At 53.8% G+C, this 15550-nt stretch overlaps 1 protein-coding gene across 7 annotated transcripts in view; it reads right to left on the bottom strand.

Moving 5' to 3' along the window:
• Positions 1 to 15550, bottom strand: part of ARHGEF10L (Rho guanine nucleotide exchange factor 10 like) — a 157434-nt gene that overhangs the window by 38817 nt on the left and 103067 nt on the right. For all 7 annotated transcript variants that reach the window (XM_084651560.1, XM_084651558.1, XM_084651561.1 and 4 more), the window contains 4 exons: positions 11042 to 11163; positions 4786 to 4872; positions 3762 to 3994; positions 2469 to 2620 (listed from right to left, as the gene is read on the bottom strand). In XM_084651560.1, coding sequence (XP_084507686.1) covers positions 2469 to 2620; positions 3762 to 3994; positions 4786 to 4872; positions 11042 to 11163 — 594 coding nt within the window. The remainder of the gene's footprint in view (positions 1 to 2468; positions 2621 to 3761; positions 3995 to 4785; positions 4873 to 11041; positions 11164 to 15550) is intronic.

Here is a 15550-nt window from a genome sequence, read left to right as displayed (position 1 = left end):
AACCCCAGCACCTGGCCGCCGTGCTGGACCTCCCTGACACTAGCAACAGGTGCACCTGAACGGATGCCAAAAACACGAGTCGACAGGCCCATGCCGCCTCCAGAAGCCAGGCTGAACAGCTGTGCCCAGAATTCCAGAGACGTCTTCACTGGAACCCCTGCAAACCAATGCCACGTGCTCCCTGCAGGTGCCATACCAGTCTGCTGCCCCTTTCACCACAAGCCTGGGCAGATACCAAGAGCAACTCGGAGCAGAAGCCACCCAAGAAAGCACAAGCCAAGAAATTCATTCCTGGCCCTCCACCCACTCCACTCTCTTAGCCACTCTCCACCAGCCTTCAGCTATTCAGGGTAACCCCTTGCACTAGAAACAGAAGTGAAGGGGGCACAGCATGGCAGATCTTTAAAGTAAGTCGTGCAAGTCCCAGGGAGCCAGATCCCCAAGAGAAGCAAAGCCCAGCAGCAGGGGAGAGGCAGGGAGGAAGTGGAGATGACACAGAGCGGAGGAGAGGAGCGATATGCAGAGACGGAGCTGAAAACGGTTTTTGCTCTGTGCAGTGCAGGGAGCCGGGTTCCCGACCGTATTTAACCAACAGAACAAGAGCTCCGTGCTGCGTGAACCCTGCAGATATATGCACTTATTTACATTCCCACACACTCCCGCCTGCCTGGGAGATGGCTTTCTTGCGCCTCTCCCTCTTTAATTAAAACCCATAAATGCCTTATCAAAAACTCATTTAAAAAAACCAACACACTGCCCTGTGGAGTCAGAGTTCTGCACACACCCCCGCGTATAACCCCGAACGGGGCGCGATGACACAGCCATGCCAGCTGCTTAATGCAGCACCGGGAGAGGGAGCAAAGCAGAGACCCCTGGGCCAGAGGAGCGAGCATTCACCACCCCACGCCATTACATAACACCTGACACCCAATGTCCAACCCAGAGGGAGAAGTCATCCACAGCACAAAATCTCTGCACAACCTGCCATTCAGGCATCTTCCCCTATGCCTGATCCACCGAGGCTATGAGTCTATTGCTGATTATCAGCACAGGTGCTTAGTTCTTTAGCTCAAGATGCAGGGGCACACGCTCTGGGCTCTGAAGGCCCCAGGTTCAAGCCCTGACGGTGACCAAGATGATGGTCAGCACAGAGAAACCATTTTAGCCCTATTTTGAGAACCCGAATGGCGTTTATGGCTTTGCCTTGGCCCTCAGCAGCCATGTACATCATCAGTCTCAGTCTTTGGTTGGATTTGATTTATTCGGGTAAATGGACATTTCTGGAAAAGGGAGAAATTGGCCAAGAAAAAAAGTGATCCTGACAGATGTGTCACTTTGGCAAACACTTGTCTAGCTTGGCAGACCAAGAAAGGCTCATTGGATTGAATGGTTGGGAACAAATGTCCATTGTCCACCTAGAAGTTAGAGCAAGGAAGTTTAAAAGCCATTTGGAGAAAACCAGTGTCTTTTATGCCAGAGAGAAGTGACAGCCCATCAATAGGAAATTAGTCTATAATTCTCAAATAGGATTTTATTTCTGCAGCTGTTATGAATCCTGAATTCCAGCAATTGCATTCTGAACAGCCAGTTAGCATCTCTCTCTCTCATATATATTTATTCGCAATCGCGGGAAAGTTTTAAAAATCACTTGGCAATAAATTTGGACCAACTTTCCCTACAGGGTCCAGGGAAGGTTCGGACAAGCCTGTCCCTCCGTTAGGTCAGTTAAGTATTGTCTGCTTGTGACGACACCCTCAGAGACTTAGGCCAATCCTAGGACCACTGGACCATGCATGCAGGCCACAATTACTGTGTCTGAATGGCCAAGAGAATGGCAATAACTGACTAAAATCTGCAGCCAGGTAAATCCAATCAGCACCCTGGATATATCGCTAACTATTGTTGACTATGGGACCCTTTCGTATCACATCATCTCTCTTTGGTACATCTATGGCCTTCAGTACTGCAGGAGCGGAGTGCCCCACAGGCAGGCAGGGCAGCACTATCATTCCTGTTTTAGAGATGGGGGAAATGATGCACAGAGAGGTTAAGTTACTTGGCCAAGGTCACAGAGAAAGTCCGTGGCACAGCAAGGAATTGAATCCAGGGCTCCCACAGCCTAGGGGCTAACCTATGCCACTGACCCATCCTTCCCTTCTGACATGCCGTGTTACTCTGCAGGCCACTGGCCAGAGTCTGGGCATGGCAGCTGTTAAGAAGATCCAATTCCACCCCTCCCAGGTAGCACTGGGCATGTTACACCCGTGCTCCAGGCATGGATCTACGGGCAATGCTCCAGTGCAAAGGGTTAGCTACCGGCCCTACTGCAGCCAGGGCAACGGCAAGACGAAGATACCGGACCTGCTGCTGGGAAACCATTCCTGTCTCCCCAGCTTCATTCCAGATCCCTGGGGAGGACACGTCAAAAGCAAAGCGCCCGCCTCCCCGTGCGCCACTCCCACACTCACCATTGTTTCTGGCGTAAGCAACTACGGTGCCGTTCTGCAGTCCGGCAAACAGGTACTCGGGGCTATGCTTCAGGCAGAGGACAGGCTGCTGCCCAGGGCTGCAGGTCAGCAAGCACTGGGTCCCCGTGTCGACGCTGCCGTACACCAGGATGCTGGAGAGAGGGAGAAGGAGTGGGAAAGGCAAGAGTAACAATGGTGAGCACCTGTGCAAAGTCCAGTCCTGCCAGCCACCGACTGCACCGGGAGTCCCGCGCACAGAGCGGTTAGCGGGAGCAGGTCCAGCCGATCCACCTGCACAAGGCAGGTTCTGAACATGCCACCCCAGGCTGATTTCTCAGCATTTCTGCTCCACTCATTTGCTCCCAGACAGAGAAAGGTACGACCCAGCTCCTCCATGCATATGATTTAACCCAGAACATGTATTCCCTCTGGGATGGAGCCCAGGAGGGAGACATCCCAGCCAGGGAGGAAGCTACGGCTCCCACAGCTCTGTCTGAACGTGGAGCTCTTGGACTGATGACGTGCATGGCTGGTGTCTGCAATGTCAAACTCAGGGCTCCACCCTAGGGACAAGTGGGTGTGATCAGGTTAGGTTCATCAGTTGGCAGTTGCCTGTAGTAATGGAGCTAAGTGACAGCAGTGGGCAAATCAACACACATGCTGCCAGGATTTCCACAGACAGACGAAGCGAAGCCTGGGAAAATCGTGGGTGCCCAGAGCTTGGTCCTTGCAGGCTCCTGGCTGGTGGCAGATGTCCTGCTGCTGCAAAGGCCCAAAGCTCACAACCACCGGCTCCTAATGGAGACTATTTTTACCTGCTTGGGCAGAATAGTCTGAATCCCTCTGGCATCAAGTGGAGACAAGACCAGGAGGTGCAGGGAGGGCTATGGGGGATAGATGGGGGGTGGGGAGGTTCTACCTGAACTGATTTGCAGATCCTGTCCAGGGCCTGGTCTCTGCCTTCCACTGTCCAGGCTGGAGGGGGCCGGAAGAATTTGGAAAAGAGCAGCCTTAAAAATCAGTGACCCCCTTAGGGGTGGAGAAGCTCAACGCCCAGCCCTGCCCATTGCTCCAGGAGTGGAGGCGGGTGAGAGGGACGTAAGACTTGAGATTTGCGGGGGGAGACAGTGGCTGTCCTCAGAATTCTACTGGGGTGCAGAGGAGGAGGAAGGCCAAAGACGGGGAACAACGGAAGAGCCAGCCAGCTGGACAGCCAACAGCGCTGCTAGAGCATAGTGCTAGCGAAGCCGAGCCCCCACTCTCGGGAGATGGTGCCCCCTGCCCAAACCTCACCTGCCATCCTGCAGCCCCAGACAGATGGTGGGATGTGGAGCGGAGGGCTGGTCAGCTGCAGCTCTCAAATCCTCCGCTTTCCCCTCCTCTTGCTCCTCCTTGCTCTTCTCAGGAATGTATTCCATGCAGAGCACCTGGGAGGCCACCGGGAAGGACTTCACCGTGCGGGGCACCGAGCGGTTGAGCGAGAAGATCTCCACCTGGCCTCCTGCGCCTTCCTGGCCTCCTCCAACCTGTGGGGATGCAGGAAGCCACCCAGAGGGGCTTTTAACTTCAGCCCTTGCAGGCTGGAATATTCCGCCACCCCCGACCCCTTCCTCACCACTGCTAACAATATAGTGCCCCATTTTCAGCCCCGGCTTTGCCATAGGGTGGAGACTGGGATGGACAAGCTACTTGGACTATGCCCATGGCAGCTCCTCCCAGGTTTCGGAGGTTACTGGGCCTGATGCAGGACACGCTGGGTCAGGCTCTCTGGCCAGGGGCTGTGGACGTCAGGCTAATCAGAACGGCCCCTCCTGGTCTGCAAGCTCTAGAAGGTGCACAGGATCTCCCTAAAGGAGCCTCGGAGGGTGGAGCGGGGGCGGGGGGGCCTCTACCCCATGCCACAGACCCACTAGGCAGCATCCAGGAGTTAATTACTGCAATTACTTTGGGTAGTTTACGCACTGCCCTGCTTGAACATCGGATTTCCATGCAAGGAACCAAAACCTCAGGCCCAAGCATAACTGGGGCTCTGACACTTGGCTGCCCACCCCCTTGCTGCCAATCTCCTTCCCATCTGACACTCGCCAACAGCACCAGTAGCATGCTAGCCTGGATTGACCAGGAAACCAACTTGGTTGAATCCTTTACAAAGCATCTCTCCTCTTCGCACTCCTGCCCATCACCGGGATATCTGAGCATCTCAAGCCTGAGCTAATTTGGGCCCTCGAGGGCAAGCCCAGACTGGGATTAGCGGGATGCTCTAGCCTTCGGCTTTCAGGAACCGTTCCCCACGCAGGCCAGCTCAGCCCGTACTCACCCACAGATACCCCTGCGGGAGGGAGGTGCTCACGGCAGAGAAGCCCAGCAGCGAGGACTGGACAGGATTGTGCACCACAGCTCCAAGCTGGAAGAGAGACATGACTTCATCAGTTGAGGCCTGGACAGCGCTTTGCTGGGAATCATCATATGAGCAAGAAGATAAATGCAAGAGCCAACCATCGGATTTGAAATGCTCTCCCCCCACTGGCCCCTCCACTGCCCATCTGCACCCCAACATGCTGAGAGGTGGAATTTGATCAGATGCTTCCCAAACCAGAGCGGCGCGGCTGCATAATTATGAGCCATCAAGGTAGAGAAGATGGCCCTCTGGCCCTGCGATCCGCCAGCAACCCTACTCCCCCGAGCCTCCTGGCAAAGCAATCTATGGTTTGCACACAAGCCTGGACATTTCACTGGCCCGCAGAGACATCAAATGCTCGATTCTTCCCATCCTGCTCTGGCCGCGTGGGACTTTGAAGAGCCATTTTTAGAGACACTGTTTTGAAGTCTGGTTTTCCAGCTTCTCGACAGGAGCATGGGATATTTACAGAGATCTCAATTCAACAGAAGTTGCATTGGGGAAGTGGAAGGAAGACAGAGAACAACCATTCTCCGGCACACAGCCCTCACGCACGATCTCAAAACCTGACCTGGATCCTAGCAACCCAGCCTCAGTGTGGAATCGGATGCCACCGCGTGTTAAGATCACAGCCTTTTGGAAAGGAGTGCGTTCGCTCCCCTGTGAGGCAGGTAAGTAGCCTTATTAACAGATGGGGCAACAGAATCACAGGCAGGCCCAGGGTAGGTTTTTCAGCAGCACCTATGCGACTCGGGATCACAGGTCAGGATCAATCAGGTGGGCTTTCTTTAAGTCTCACCCAAAGCGATCCGCTCAAGGTCAGGCAGCGGGCTCGCGGCCAAGCCAGGAATGGAGCCAGGCGTCCTGTCTGAAGGTTCCATTATGGAACCAAGTTACAGCTGAGCTCTGGAGCGCTTTCAAACCACAGATCGATATCTTGGGCAGGGGTAGGCAAATGCAGATAGATCAGCCTCAGAGGCAGAGTTTCAGATGAACTCCCGTGGCACAAACCAGACAAGTTTTGTTTGGCTCCCGGTTCCCTGCTCTGACCACTAGGCGGTTTTGCCTTTGCAAAACCCACAATCGTTCTCGGAGCGAGTGGGGAGCTAGAGACCCAAATTCTTTCTTACATCTTGATTCCCTCCGCAACTATCAGAGCAAACGGACTCCATTTACTAAGGCAAACATGGGACTTTTCCTACTTCCTCTGCCCCACAGTCCACCTGGGATCTATAAGCACGCATGCAGACAGAGAGATGCATCTTTTCTCCCTCTTAACCGCACAGAGAGAAGCCCAGAGCTGATGATATGTAAGTCAGAAGAAAGCCCCAGCTCGCTCTCCCATAGCTGTGCTAACATCTACGGCTCTAAGTGCAGCAAGCCCCTGTTTCTGGCAGCAAAACGCAGCAGGTGAGGGCACACTCAGGGGAGTGCTCAGACATAGGATCATAGAGTCTCAGGGCTGGGAGGGACCTCAGGAGGTATCTAGTCCCACCCCCTGCTCCAAGCAGGACCGATCCCCGACTAAATCATCCCAGCCAGGGCTTTGTAAGCCGGGTCTTAAAAACCTCTAAGGAAGGAGATTCCACCACCTCCCTAGACAACACATTCCAATGCTTCACCACCCTCCTAGGGAAAAAGTTTTTCCTAATATCCAACCTAAACCTCCCCCACTGCAACTTGAGACCATTACTCCTCGTTCTGTCATCTGCTCCCACTGAGAACAGTCTAGATCCATCCTCTTTGGAACCCCCTTTCAGGTAGCTGAAAGCAGCTATCAAATCCCCCCTCATTCTTCTCTTCTGCAGGCTAAACAATCCCAGTTCCCTCAGCCTCTTCTCGTAAGTCATGTGCTCCAGTCCCCTAATCATTTCTGTTGCCCTGACCCTAAATGTGCTGCGGTTTGGGCAAAGTCAAAGCATCCATCACTTGCAGGGATCAATTCCCCCCAGTGCCTGGAGGCAGGGACTGGTGCATAGGGTCCCCATACACGATGCTGGCAAGGGCAGGTTATGGCAGCACCGCAGGGCCTGCAAGGATGGCGGAGGGCAGCCCAGCCCAAAGAGTCGGTGGTGGGGGCTGGCGAGGGATGCAGTTGAGGGAGTTGCTGGTTGGGTGGATCTCCACAGGAGCCTCTGCCAGCACGGCTCCTATGAGCCCAGAACACAGCAAACCTTCGAGGGAGGGCGGTAATGGGCAGGCCACCTGCCCTTCCCCAGGTGAAGCACATAGGAAGATTTCTAGAGTGAAACCGTGGGGCATGCAGGCAAGATTTGCCCCTCAGCTGGCCCATCCCGAGACACTGAACTATACCTCCCCCTCCTCCCCCTTGCTGTTTCCAGTGGGCACATGGATGAATTTGGGCGGCCATCACAACATGGCTCCAGTTGCTAGGACAGGGCTCACATATTCCCAAGCTTCCACAAAGGGCCTAAGAAGCCAAGAACTGGACACGGACGACATGCAGCAGGATAGGTAAAGGGGGCTGGAGGCCCACAACAGATTGCTCCAGCCAATGCATCGGAGACTGATGGATGGTCTTGGCAAAGCCAGCTACTTGGCACATCCATCAAGCTTTTGCTCAGAGCTCCAGACAAGGAACTGCTGTTTAGGCTTGCCAATTTTGGTTGGACGTATTCCTGGAGGTTTTAACACGTGACCATCTTTCAATCCTGGAGGTTGGCAACCCCGCTGCTCTTCAAGGGCACACGGATGAGGGCACCTCCCTCCGGACACCCCATCTCCCATGACTACAGCCTTTTCTGATGGCATGTGGCCCTTTAATGAGCACCCCAGTTAGTCTCTCATGGGGGCTTTTCTACCTTTGTTTTGTTTTAATTGACTGACGTCATTTATTCATTCAAAGGCCCAGCCCATCTGCTAGGAATGGGCTGGAGAAGTCGCTCTCATAGACGGAGCGGGGAGGGGGCTGTAAGGGCCATGGATCAGGTGGCGAAAGGAGATGCCAGGAGAGTGAGGGATGGGAGGGAATAAAACAGGTGGCAAAGGGTGGAGAAATCAAGGCCTTTGCCGATGATCGCCACCCTAATGAATCCCTCGGCGCAGGGATTTGATAGGTATCCAGGCACGCACAGTCCTGGCACAGATTCCCTGGGATCGGCACTGGTCCAGCATGGGAACCCTTGCAGGAAGCTTGCTGCAGTGCAACCAATGCTGGGGTACAAGCTTTTTGCCCTTTGAGGATGGGGGATACTGAAGCAAACTACAACCCTTTGGCGCCTTCCATGGCAGAGAAACCCAGCAAGGATTTGGGCACTGCCAGCTGGGATTCTCTCCATTTCCTCCTGTAGCCCCACAGGGGAGTGAGTGGGTACAGAGAGCCCCCCAGGCACACCCTCCCCGCCTCCACATTCCAAGCACATCCATGGAGCCGGGGACTTGTCTCAGCACCATTGCGCACAGTGCCAAGCAAAGACCAGACTGGATTTTTTCCCAGAAGGGACCGAGGTCACCTCCCAATTGGCACCGACTACGATCCACTTAGGGAAGGAGCTGGTGCAGATCTGAGTGATGATTCGCCGCTGGCAGAGCAAGGTGGAGGGGGGAGAACCGGAGGGCTTAGTCTGAATTTGGTGAGGGATCTGGAAAGTTTAAGGCTCCGCAGAAAGAGACTGGAAGGTCCTCAGCTCCTGGGACCCGTGCAATTCGGGCAAGTGTTTGAAGTCAGAGGACATCACAAAAGCGACACAGACTCCACAGGGACAGGAGGGAAGGATATTACCACGGCAAAGGAACTTTGTAGATTAAAGACAGAAAAAGAGGAGCGTTGTCCTCTTCCAGCTAGTGCCCTTGTTAGCATTTTAAAAAAACTGCACAGAGCAGAATCTATGGCAGGGCTGATAAGAAAGCACCGCGCCTGCAAAACACACACAGCCCTGCTCCCCCCCGAGAGAGACAGCCCGCCATTTGGTCTAATTAGCCGGCACCGCAGCGGGGCTCCAGAAGGAATGTATTCCTCCGCTGACGAAGGCTCCCACCGGAGCCGGCTGGGGGAGGGGGAAGGGAGCCGGCGGCTCGACAACATCACATCTGTTACTGTCGGTAATTGGATGAAAACCCCAGTGCTGGGGAGCCCTAATTCATCCCGCTGATGGAGCGCTGATTGGGTGACTTCTGTCATGAATGGCAACAGGGAAGCTGGGATGGGAGGAGAGAGGCTGCGGGGCTGGTACAGGCCGCGTCTCTTGAAACAGAAGCAAGAGGAGACAGGCGGGCGCCTGCTAACACCTGTTAGCTATGGTGCACCAAGAGACAGCACTGTCCAGTGGATAGAGACGAGGAGACAGAACTCCTGGGTTCTATCCTTGGCATTGCCTCAGTTTCCCCATGAGGATGTGACTCTCCTACATCAGAAGGCTACTGGGAGGGTTAATTGGCTGCCATCCCCCTAAGCCACCAGCCTCCCATACCCTCTCCATAGCACATGCATGTGTCGATGCACTGAACCTGCAGAGGGCTTGGGGCACACAATACATTTTGTTCCCTGTTAGACGGTGGAAAGGAGAGTCCACCCCTTCCCATCTCCCCATGACCTTGCCTGATTCACGCCCTACATCTGAGGCTCCAAGGGACTGACTCCACAGGTTCTTGGGGGCTGGAGCACCCACGGGAAAAAAAACATCGCCCTGCTTATCAGTGCCTTCCCCTCCCCCCAAGCAGCCCTGCAGCAGTTCAACTCCAGGAGCAAGGCAGGCGGATCAGGACCCCCACATGGGTATTTTGAGTGGCTGCTTGAGCAGGTCAGCAGGGTTTTGCAGGTGCGAGGAGCAGAGCGAACCTTCAAGCCCTCCCACCCCACACAGCAGTCAGGAGCGAAGCAGAGGCAGGGTGTTGTAAAGAGTGTGGCGAGGCAGCCAAGACCAAACCAGTTTTGTTGTCGGGAAAGCAGCATGCTGCAAGGACAGGCCGGCCGATTACACCTTGAGCTCCCAGGACAACCCCGAAAGAAAGCAGGTCACCAAGCAAGAGCTGCAGTCGTGGCTCAGCCTGTCCTTAATCCCCGCACCACATTGGTTTCTGTGCGCAAGAACTAACGGGAGCTTTCGAGTGGCTTTCGCTGGCTTGTTTCCTGAAACGCTGCATCCACCCACTTAACGTGGGTCATTTGTAGCATCCCGCTACGGTATCCCCATGGATAGGCAAACGTGGCTGCCTGTTATCTTGGTAGTGCCGAGAGGCCCCAACTGAGATGGGGGTCCCATGCCGCTAGGTGCTGTCCATCCATCTACAGACAGACTGTCCTTGCCCCGAGGAGATCACAGTGGAAAAAGACCAGAGCAATGGAGCAGAAATTAAGTGCTGGTATCCCCACGCTGGGAATGGAGCACAGAGAGATTAAGTCTCTTGCTCAGAGTCATTCAGTGAGTTAGTGACAGAGCCAGGATCTCTGACGGCCAGTCCAGGGCCATACCCCCGAGTCTTAACTCACAGGGGGACCGTCGCTATCCATGCGTTCCTAACTTGGGAGGTCGCCAGGCTTGTGTCACACCATGACAAGGTTGTACCATTTACTTAGACTGCCAGCTCTCCGGGGCAGCGACTGGCTTTTTGTTTTGTGTTCGTACAGCCCTAGCACAGTGGGGCCCCTGGCCCACAACTGGGGTTCCTAGGGACTTCTGCACTATAAGCCAACCACCGCCCGTGATCTGAGCAAGCTGACCACAATACCTAGGGCAGGCTTACCTGTGACAGGTGTGCCAGCATCAATGGAGCAGTGTCTGCAGTCCAGTTCCGGAGACTCCCCTCACATCCCTGAGCCACTATCCTCCCTTTTAATAGCGTCTAGCCACAAAAGCCACACAAGGACTCGCCCCGATTCTACCACCAGGGACCAGTCCCACAGTAGAGGCGTCCAATCCTCTGAGACCAAGAAACCCTCCTTCACCACCTCCTGTGAGCATCTCCCAAAGTGACATGAAAACCCCCAGTCTCCTACTTAGCAGCACTGACCAGGGCACCTGTCCCCACATCCCTTACAAGTGACAAAGAGAGGCCCCAGAAAGGCAGTCTAACAGCCCACCCCACATCTGCTCTCCTTGGCATTCTAAGCAGGCTGAGGGAGAAGAGAAGAGAAGAGAAGAGAAGAGAAGAGAAGAGAAGAGAAGAGAAGAGAAGAGAAGAGAAGAGAAGAGAAGAGAAGATGCTGGGTTCTTACCTGCAGGTCGAGGGCGTTGGAGGAGAAGGCAGGTATGCGGCATGCCAGGATGGGACACCAGAAGGGAGCTTTGCTTTTCTTGTCTTCGTCAGGACACATCCATCCAGGCTGGTTCTCCTCCCCTGTGGCAAGCGGAGCAGGCAGGGGAAGTTAACAGCTTTGCAGGTCTTCATATAGACCGTTCCCTCCCGCCCAGCGCTCCCCGAATCCCTCCAAACACGCAGAGCCGAGGGGATCAGAGCCCCAGCTGTCTGTAAGCTCCAGAAGGGGTCTTTGCCCATCGCACCAGGAAAAGAGAGGTTTCAAGCCCTGCTTCTTCGAGAAAAAATGTCCCCATCCAGCAAGAAACTAGAAGCGGGCCCCAAGTCACACCACTAGAAGCTGGGTTCTAAAGTGCTCCCTGCCCTCCAGTTGGGGGAGTGCAGATCCCGCTGAAGTAGTTATGTGGCCTCCAGCACTATTGCACAAGACGACCTCGCGAACAATGTATTTATCCTTACAGTGCCCCTGTGCTAGCATCAGCCCGATTTCACTGACGTGGAACTAAGGCTCAGACGACTGAGTGATGTGCCCAAGTAGAAGATCTGGGACGAGAACCCAGATCTCCGAAGTCCCAGTCCAGTGATTAACCAATAGGACAGCCCATTTACAGACAGGAGTAGAGATCAGCAGCCGCGATATTACCATCCAGTGCTCCAACTTTCAAGGGTGCTGGCCCAGCATCATTTATAGCTGAGGACACACTAGAAGCCATGAGCTAACATCACACATTTCTCACGACATGGCTTCCCTACTTTTATTTCCTACTTTTCTCCAAACAGCCTCTTCTGTCCCCACCCAGCTATTGTTTTAGCAGGGAGCCGGGGTGGGGACAGATCATATTTGCAAGATCCCCATACGTGGCTCAAAACTAGGTGGGGAATGCAGGGCTCCAAGGAGAGTCCCATCCTTGAGTCCAGCAGCTCCTTGCATGGTGACTGCCCACGTCATGTATCTTATTTAGTCACTTTCTAGACATCCATTCTCACGTACGCACCTTGCCCAGACGCCCTGGCCTGGAACACTGGCTTGCCTAGCCAACCATGGGTAGTAGCTGCACCCAAACCGCTCCGAACCCCTCTGCACCTTAGCTGCCCAAATTGCTGCAGGAGACTAGTCTCTGATGGACAAGACAGAGGAACTTCTACAACTAGAGAAACTTCTGCCAGCAACACTCCTCCTCCAACACAAGGAGGAAAGTCAACAAGAGCCCCTCAGCCGACCCAATGGGCTCATTTCATCTGAACGGCTCCCAGGACGTTCTCTGAAGAGCACCACCCTATTGCTCCCAGAATGGATCCTTCCCTTTCCAGCTGTGGTCAGAAGACCAGACACCTTCATCTCACCTTTAATGCACAGGGGATGGAGGGTTGGGGTAGGTCCACACTGCAACCAGAGGCGTAACTGCAGCTCGGGTAGGATACCCGAGCGAGCGTTAAGCTAGCTAGCCTGGCTAAACAGCAGTGAAGACGGGGTGACACGGACTTCAGCTTGGGCTGCACAACCCCCCCCCACAAATCTGTGTGCACACTGAGTGCTAGCCAGCACTGGGGTCCAGGCCACCACATCGACACTGCTATTTTTAGCCACTCTCGCTAGATCAAAGCTAGCTCGGCATGCCTATGCCAGCTGACTCGGGCTCCCAGTGCTCAGGTGAAAGGGCTGTTTAATTGCAGTGGAGACATCGGGCCTGGGCTCTAGGACCCTGCAAAGTGGGAGGGCTCTAGAGCTTGGGCTCCAACCCACGCCAGAGCATCTCCATGCAGTTAAACAGCCCCTTAGCCCGAGCCCCACAAGTAGGAGTCAGCTGGCACAAGCCAGCCGCGGGTGTCTCACCACAGCGTAGGAATCCAGAGAAGGGACAAAGCACCAGCCTGCCCCTTCCCTGACTAAGAGGGCAATGCCCTATGGCACACTGCTTAGGGTTTGCCTAGCCTAGTTTTCAAATGTGCCACATGATGGGGATTCCCCCTAGCGTTTCCCTTGGGTATCTGTCCTTCAGCTGAATCCGTTGCACTGCCAGAACAGCTTCCCCTAGGTTTAGCTTAGTTTTCCCCAGTTTGGAGTTTGACCCCCTCTTGCTCCCCAACTCTGAGCCTTCTTAAATTATTTCGCATAACTCCACCCCTCCACTTCTTTGCATTACCATGCCATGAATCAGGCCCAGCCTCCTTTATAACATGACCAGATAGAAAAGCCTCCAAACTTCTTGTGCCTGCTGTGATCGCCGCAATGCCTGAACAAGAGGTCTCTGGCCCCACTGGTCTCTCTTGCATATGGCTGACCCCAATACAACTCTGTTCGAGCCAGCAGAGATACTCCATCAGACTGAGCTTTCTGCGCTCCTTCCCCAGCACGTGGTTCATAGTCGCTCTCTGCTCCTTCCTGGAGACAGCTTCTGGACCTTATTATCAGGCTACATTGAACATGTATGCAGAAGCCTCACTTGGAACTGGATCCTGCCCAGCAGCTAAAGCTCCTGGTTTAGGAGCACCTGTCAGTGAGGCTTGATTTCTTGCAGCTTAATTTATATCCCAGATCAATAAAGCATGATAGAGTAACTGATGGGAGAAAGATCATTGTGCCACTTAAGATAATTGTGCCACTTAAACCTTAGCTGAGCGCCGTATACCTCCCCTCCCACAGAAGATGACATTCTTTTACGGTATGGGGGGGGGAGGGATAGCTCAGTGGTGAGCATTGGCCTGCTAAACCCAGGGTTGTGAGTTCAATCCTTGAGGGGGCCATTTAGGGATCTGAGGCAAAAATTGGGGATTGGTCCTGCTTTGAGCAGGGGGTTGGACTAGATGACCTCCTGAGGTCCCTTCCAACCCTGAGATTCTATGATACGCTAAGAACTTCCCTGCTCTGGTCACGAAAGGGTTAACATGCAGGCACTGCTTGAATCTCTGAGTAGCCACACTAGCCCCTGGCAGTGACTGGGTGTAACCAGAAAAGAGATTCAGCCCTCGCAGAACTCAGCCAGGCAAAGAGAAGCTGTTCAGAGTCTAGGGAGGTATCCAATGGGATACAGATTGGACACCACGCTCCAGTGTACCATAGGGACTAACCCCAGACTCGGCGGAGTGGGGTCCCCCCGCCACCCCGCAGGTCTTTGCAGTCTCTGATCCCGCACGTGGGAAGCCCCACCAGGCTGATAAACCTGTTGGTGCAGAACGGCTTCCTGGGCTTTGCCCGGTCATTTCTAACCGACGCCAAAAATAGGGGGGAAAGCAGCCAGAAGGCCCAGCATTCCAGCTGGAGTTTTCCTTTGCTCAATTCCATCCCGTTACGCCCAGTTATCCAAATCCCACATGGGTGTCGGGAGCAGGACGCCTACTACTCCACCCGGCTGATCAAGGATTATGCTATCACCCACCTACTGAATGCAGCTGGCCATCCTATAGGACAGAGCTGGGTGTCAGCACAAACCCCTTGAGACAGACACGACAGGGGAAAGGTTCCCTCTATAGGTACCTCTACACAGCAAAAGATGTGCAGGGACTAGGCCTACCTGTGCTAATCTGAATGTGGCTAGCAGCGAACACAGTGCAGGATGGATAGTGCAAGCCCGGAGCGGACCCCGGGTACACCCTCATCTTGCTAACTGTGGTGTAGTCACTGCTATGGTTACCCGCGCTCACTGGATTCAAGGCTTTTGCTGTGTAGACACAGACATACCCTGTATCAGCTGTGATGAGCACCTCTCCATTGACTAGGCGGCTTAGACCAGCGTTTCTCAACGTCGGGTCCGGCTCTGGTCCCCAAGACCTCCCTGACACTTTAGGAAGGCAGCAAGCCAGTCCCTGGTATCACAAAGGTTGAGAACCATTGGCTTTGAGCTTTAGGATGAAGAGCAGATTTGGTCAAAAAAGTGTTTAAAATGCATACGGCTTGTCTGCTCCCGAAGAACCTAACAGGGGTGGAACCAGCATTAGCCACAAGGAAATGTCAGGGGCTGGCATTTCCAAGGACTAAGAGCGGTTCTTTCTGCTTATTCACCTTTTCTCACGCACTGAGCTCTCGACTACAGCACGGAGCAGAGAGAGCCAGGCCCGAGTAGTGACAGCAAAAAAAAAAGGGAAAAGAAACAACAAAACATTTCTTCACATGCAGCTTTAATGCGTTTTTATTCCTAACTGGTGGTTACAGGATTTCCCCGCAGGCATCCCAGATAAAAAACAAACTATTAAAAACAAGAGAATCAAAACTCCTTCCAGCCTGGGGGAATCCAGGCATTCAAATAAGATTTCAAATGAATTTTTCTTCCATTAAACTTTTTTTTTTTGCTTCAGTGGCTGGTGGAGTTGAATAGAAACAAAGATAAGAAGGGACGCAAGTGTCACCAGGGAACTCTCTGCTGCCGGGGGACCTGAGAGTGCAGGGGAACTGCGGCCGCCCAGAATTATCTGCCTGCTTTCTTTCCCCCGTTTAATGAAGAGATCAAAAGGGAAACCGTGCTCTGAAAAG

Source organism: Lepidochelys olivacea (assembly GCF_965140295.1).
Source record: "Lepidochelys olivacea isolate rLepOli2 genome assembly, chromosome: 18".
Taxonomy (NCBI): Eukaryota; Metazoa; Chordata; order Testudines; family Cheloniidae; genus Lepidochelys; species Lepidochelys olivacea.
This window is presented reverse-complemented; position numbering and strand designations above follow the sequence as displayed.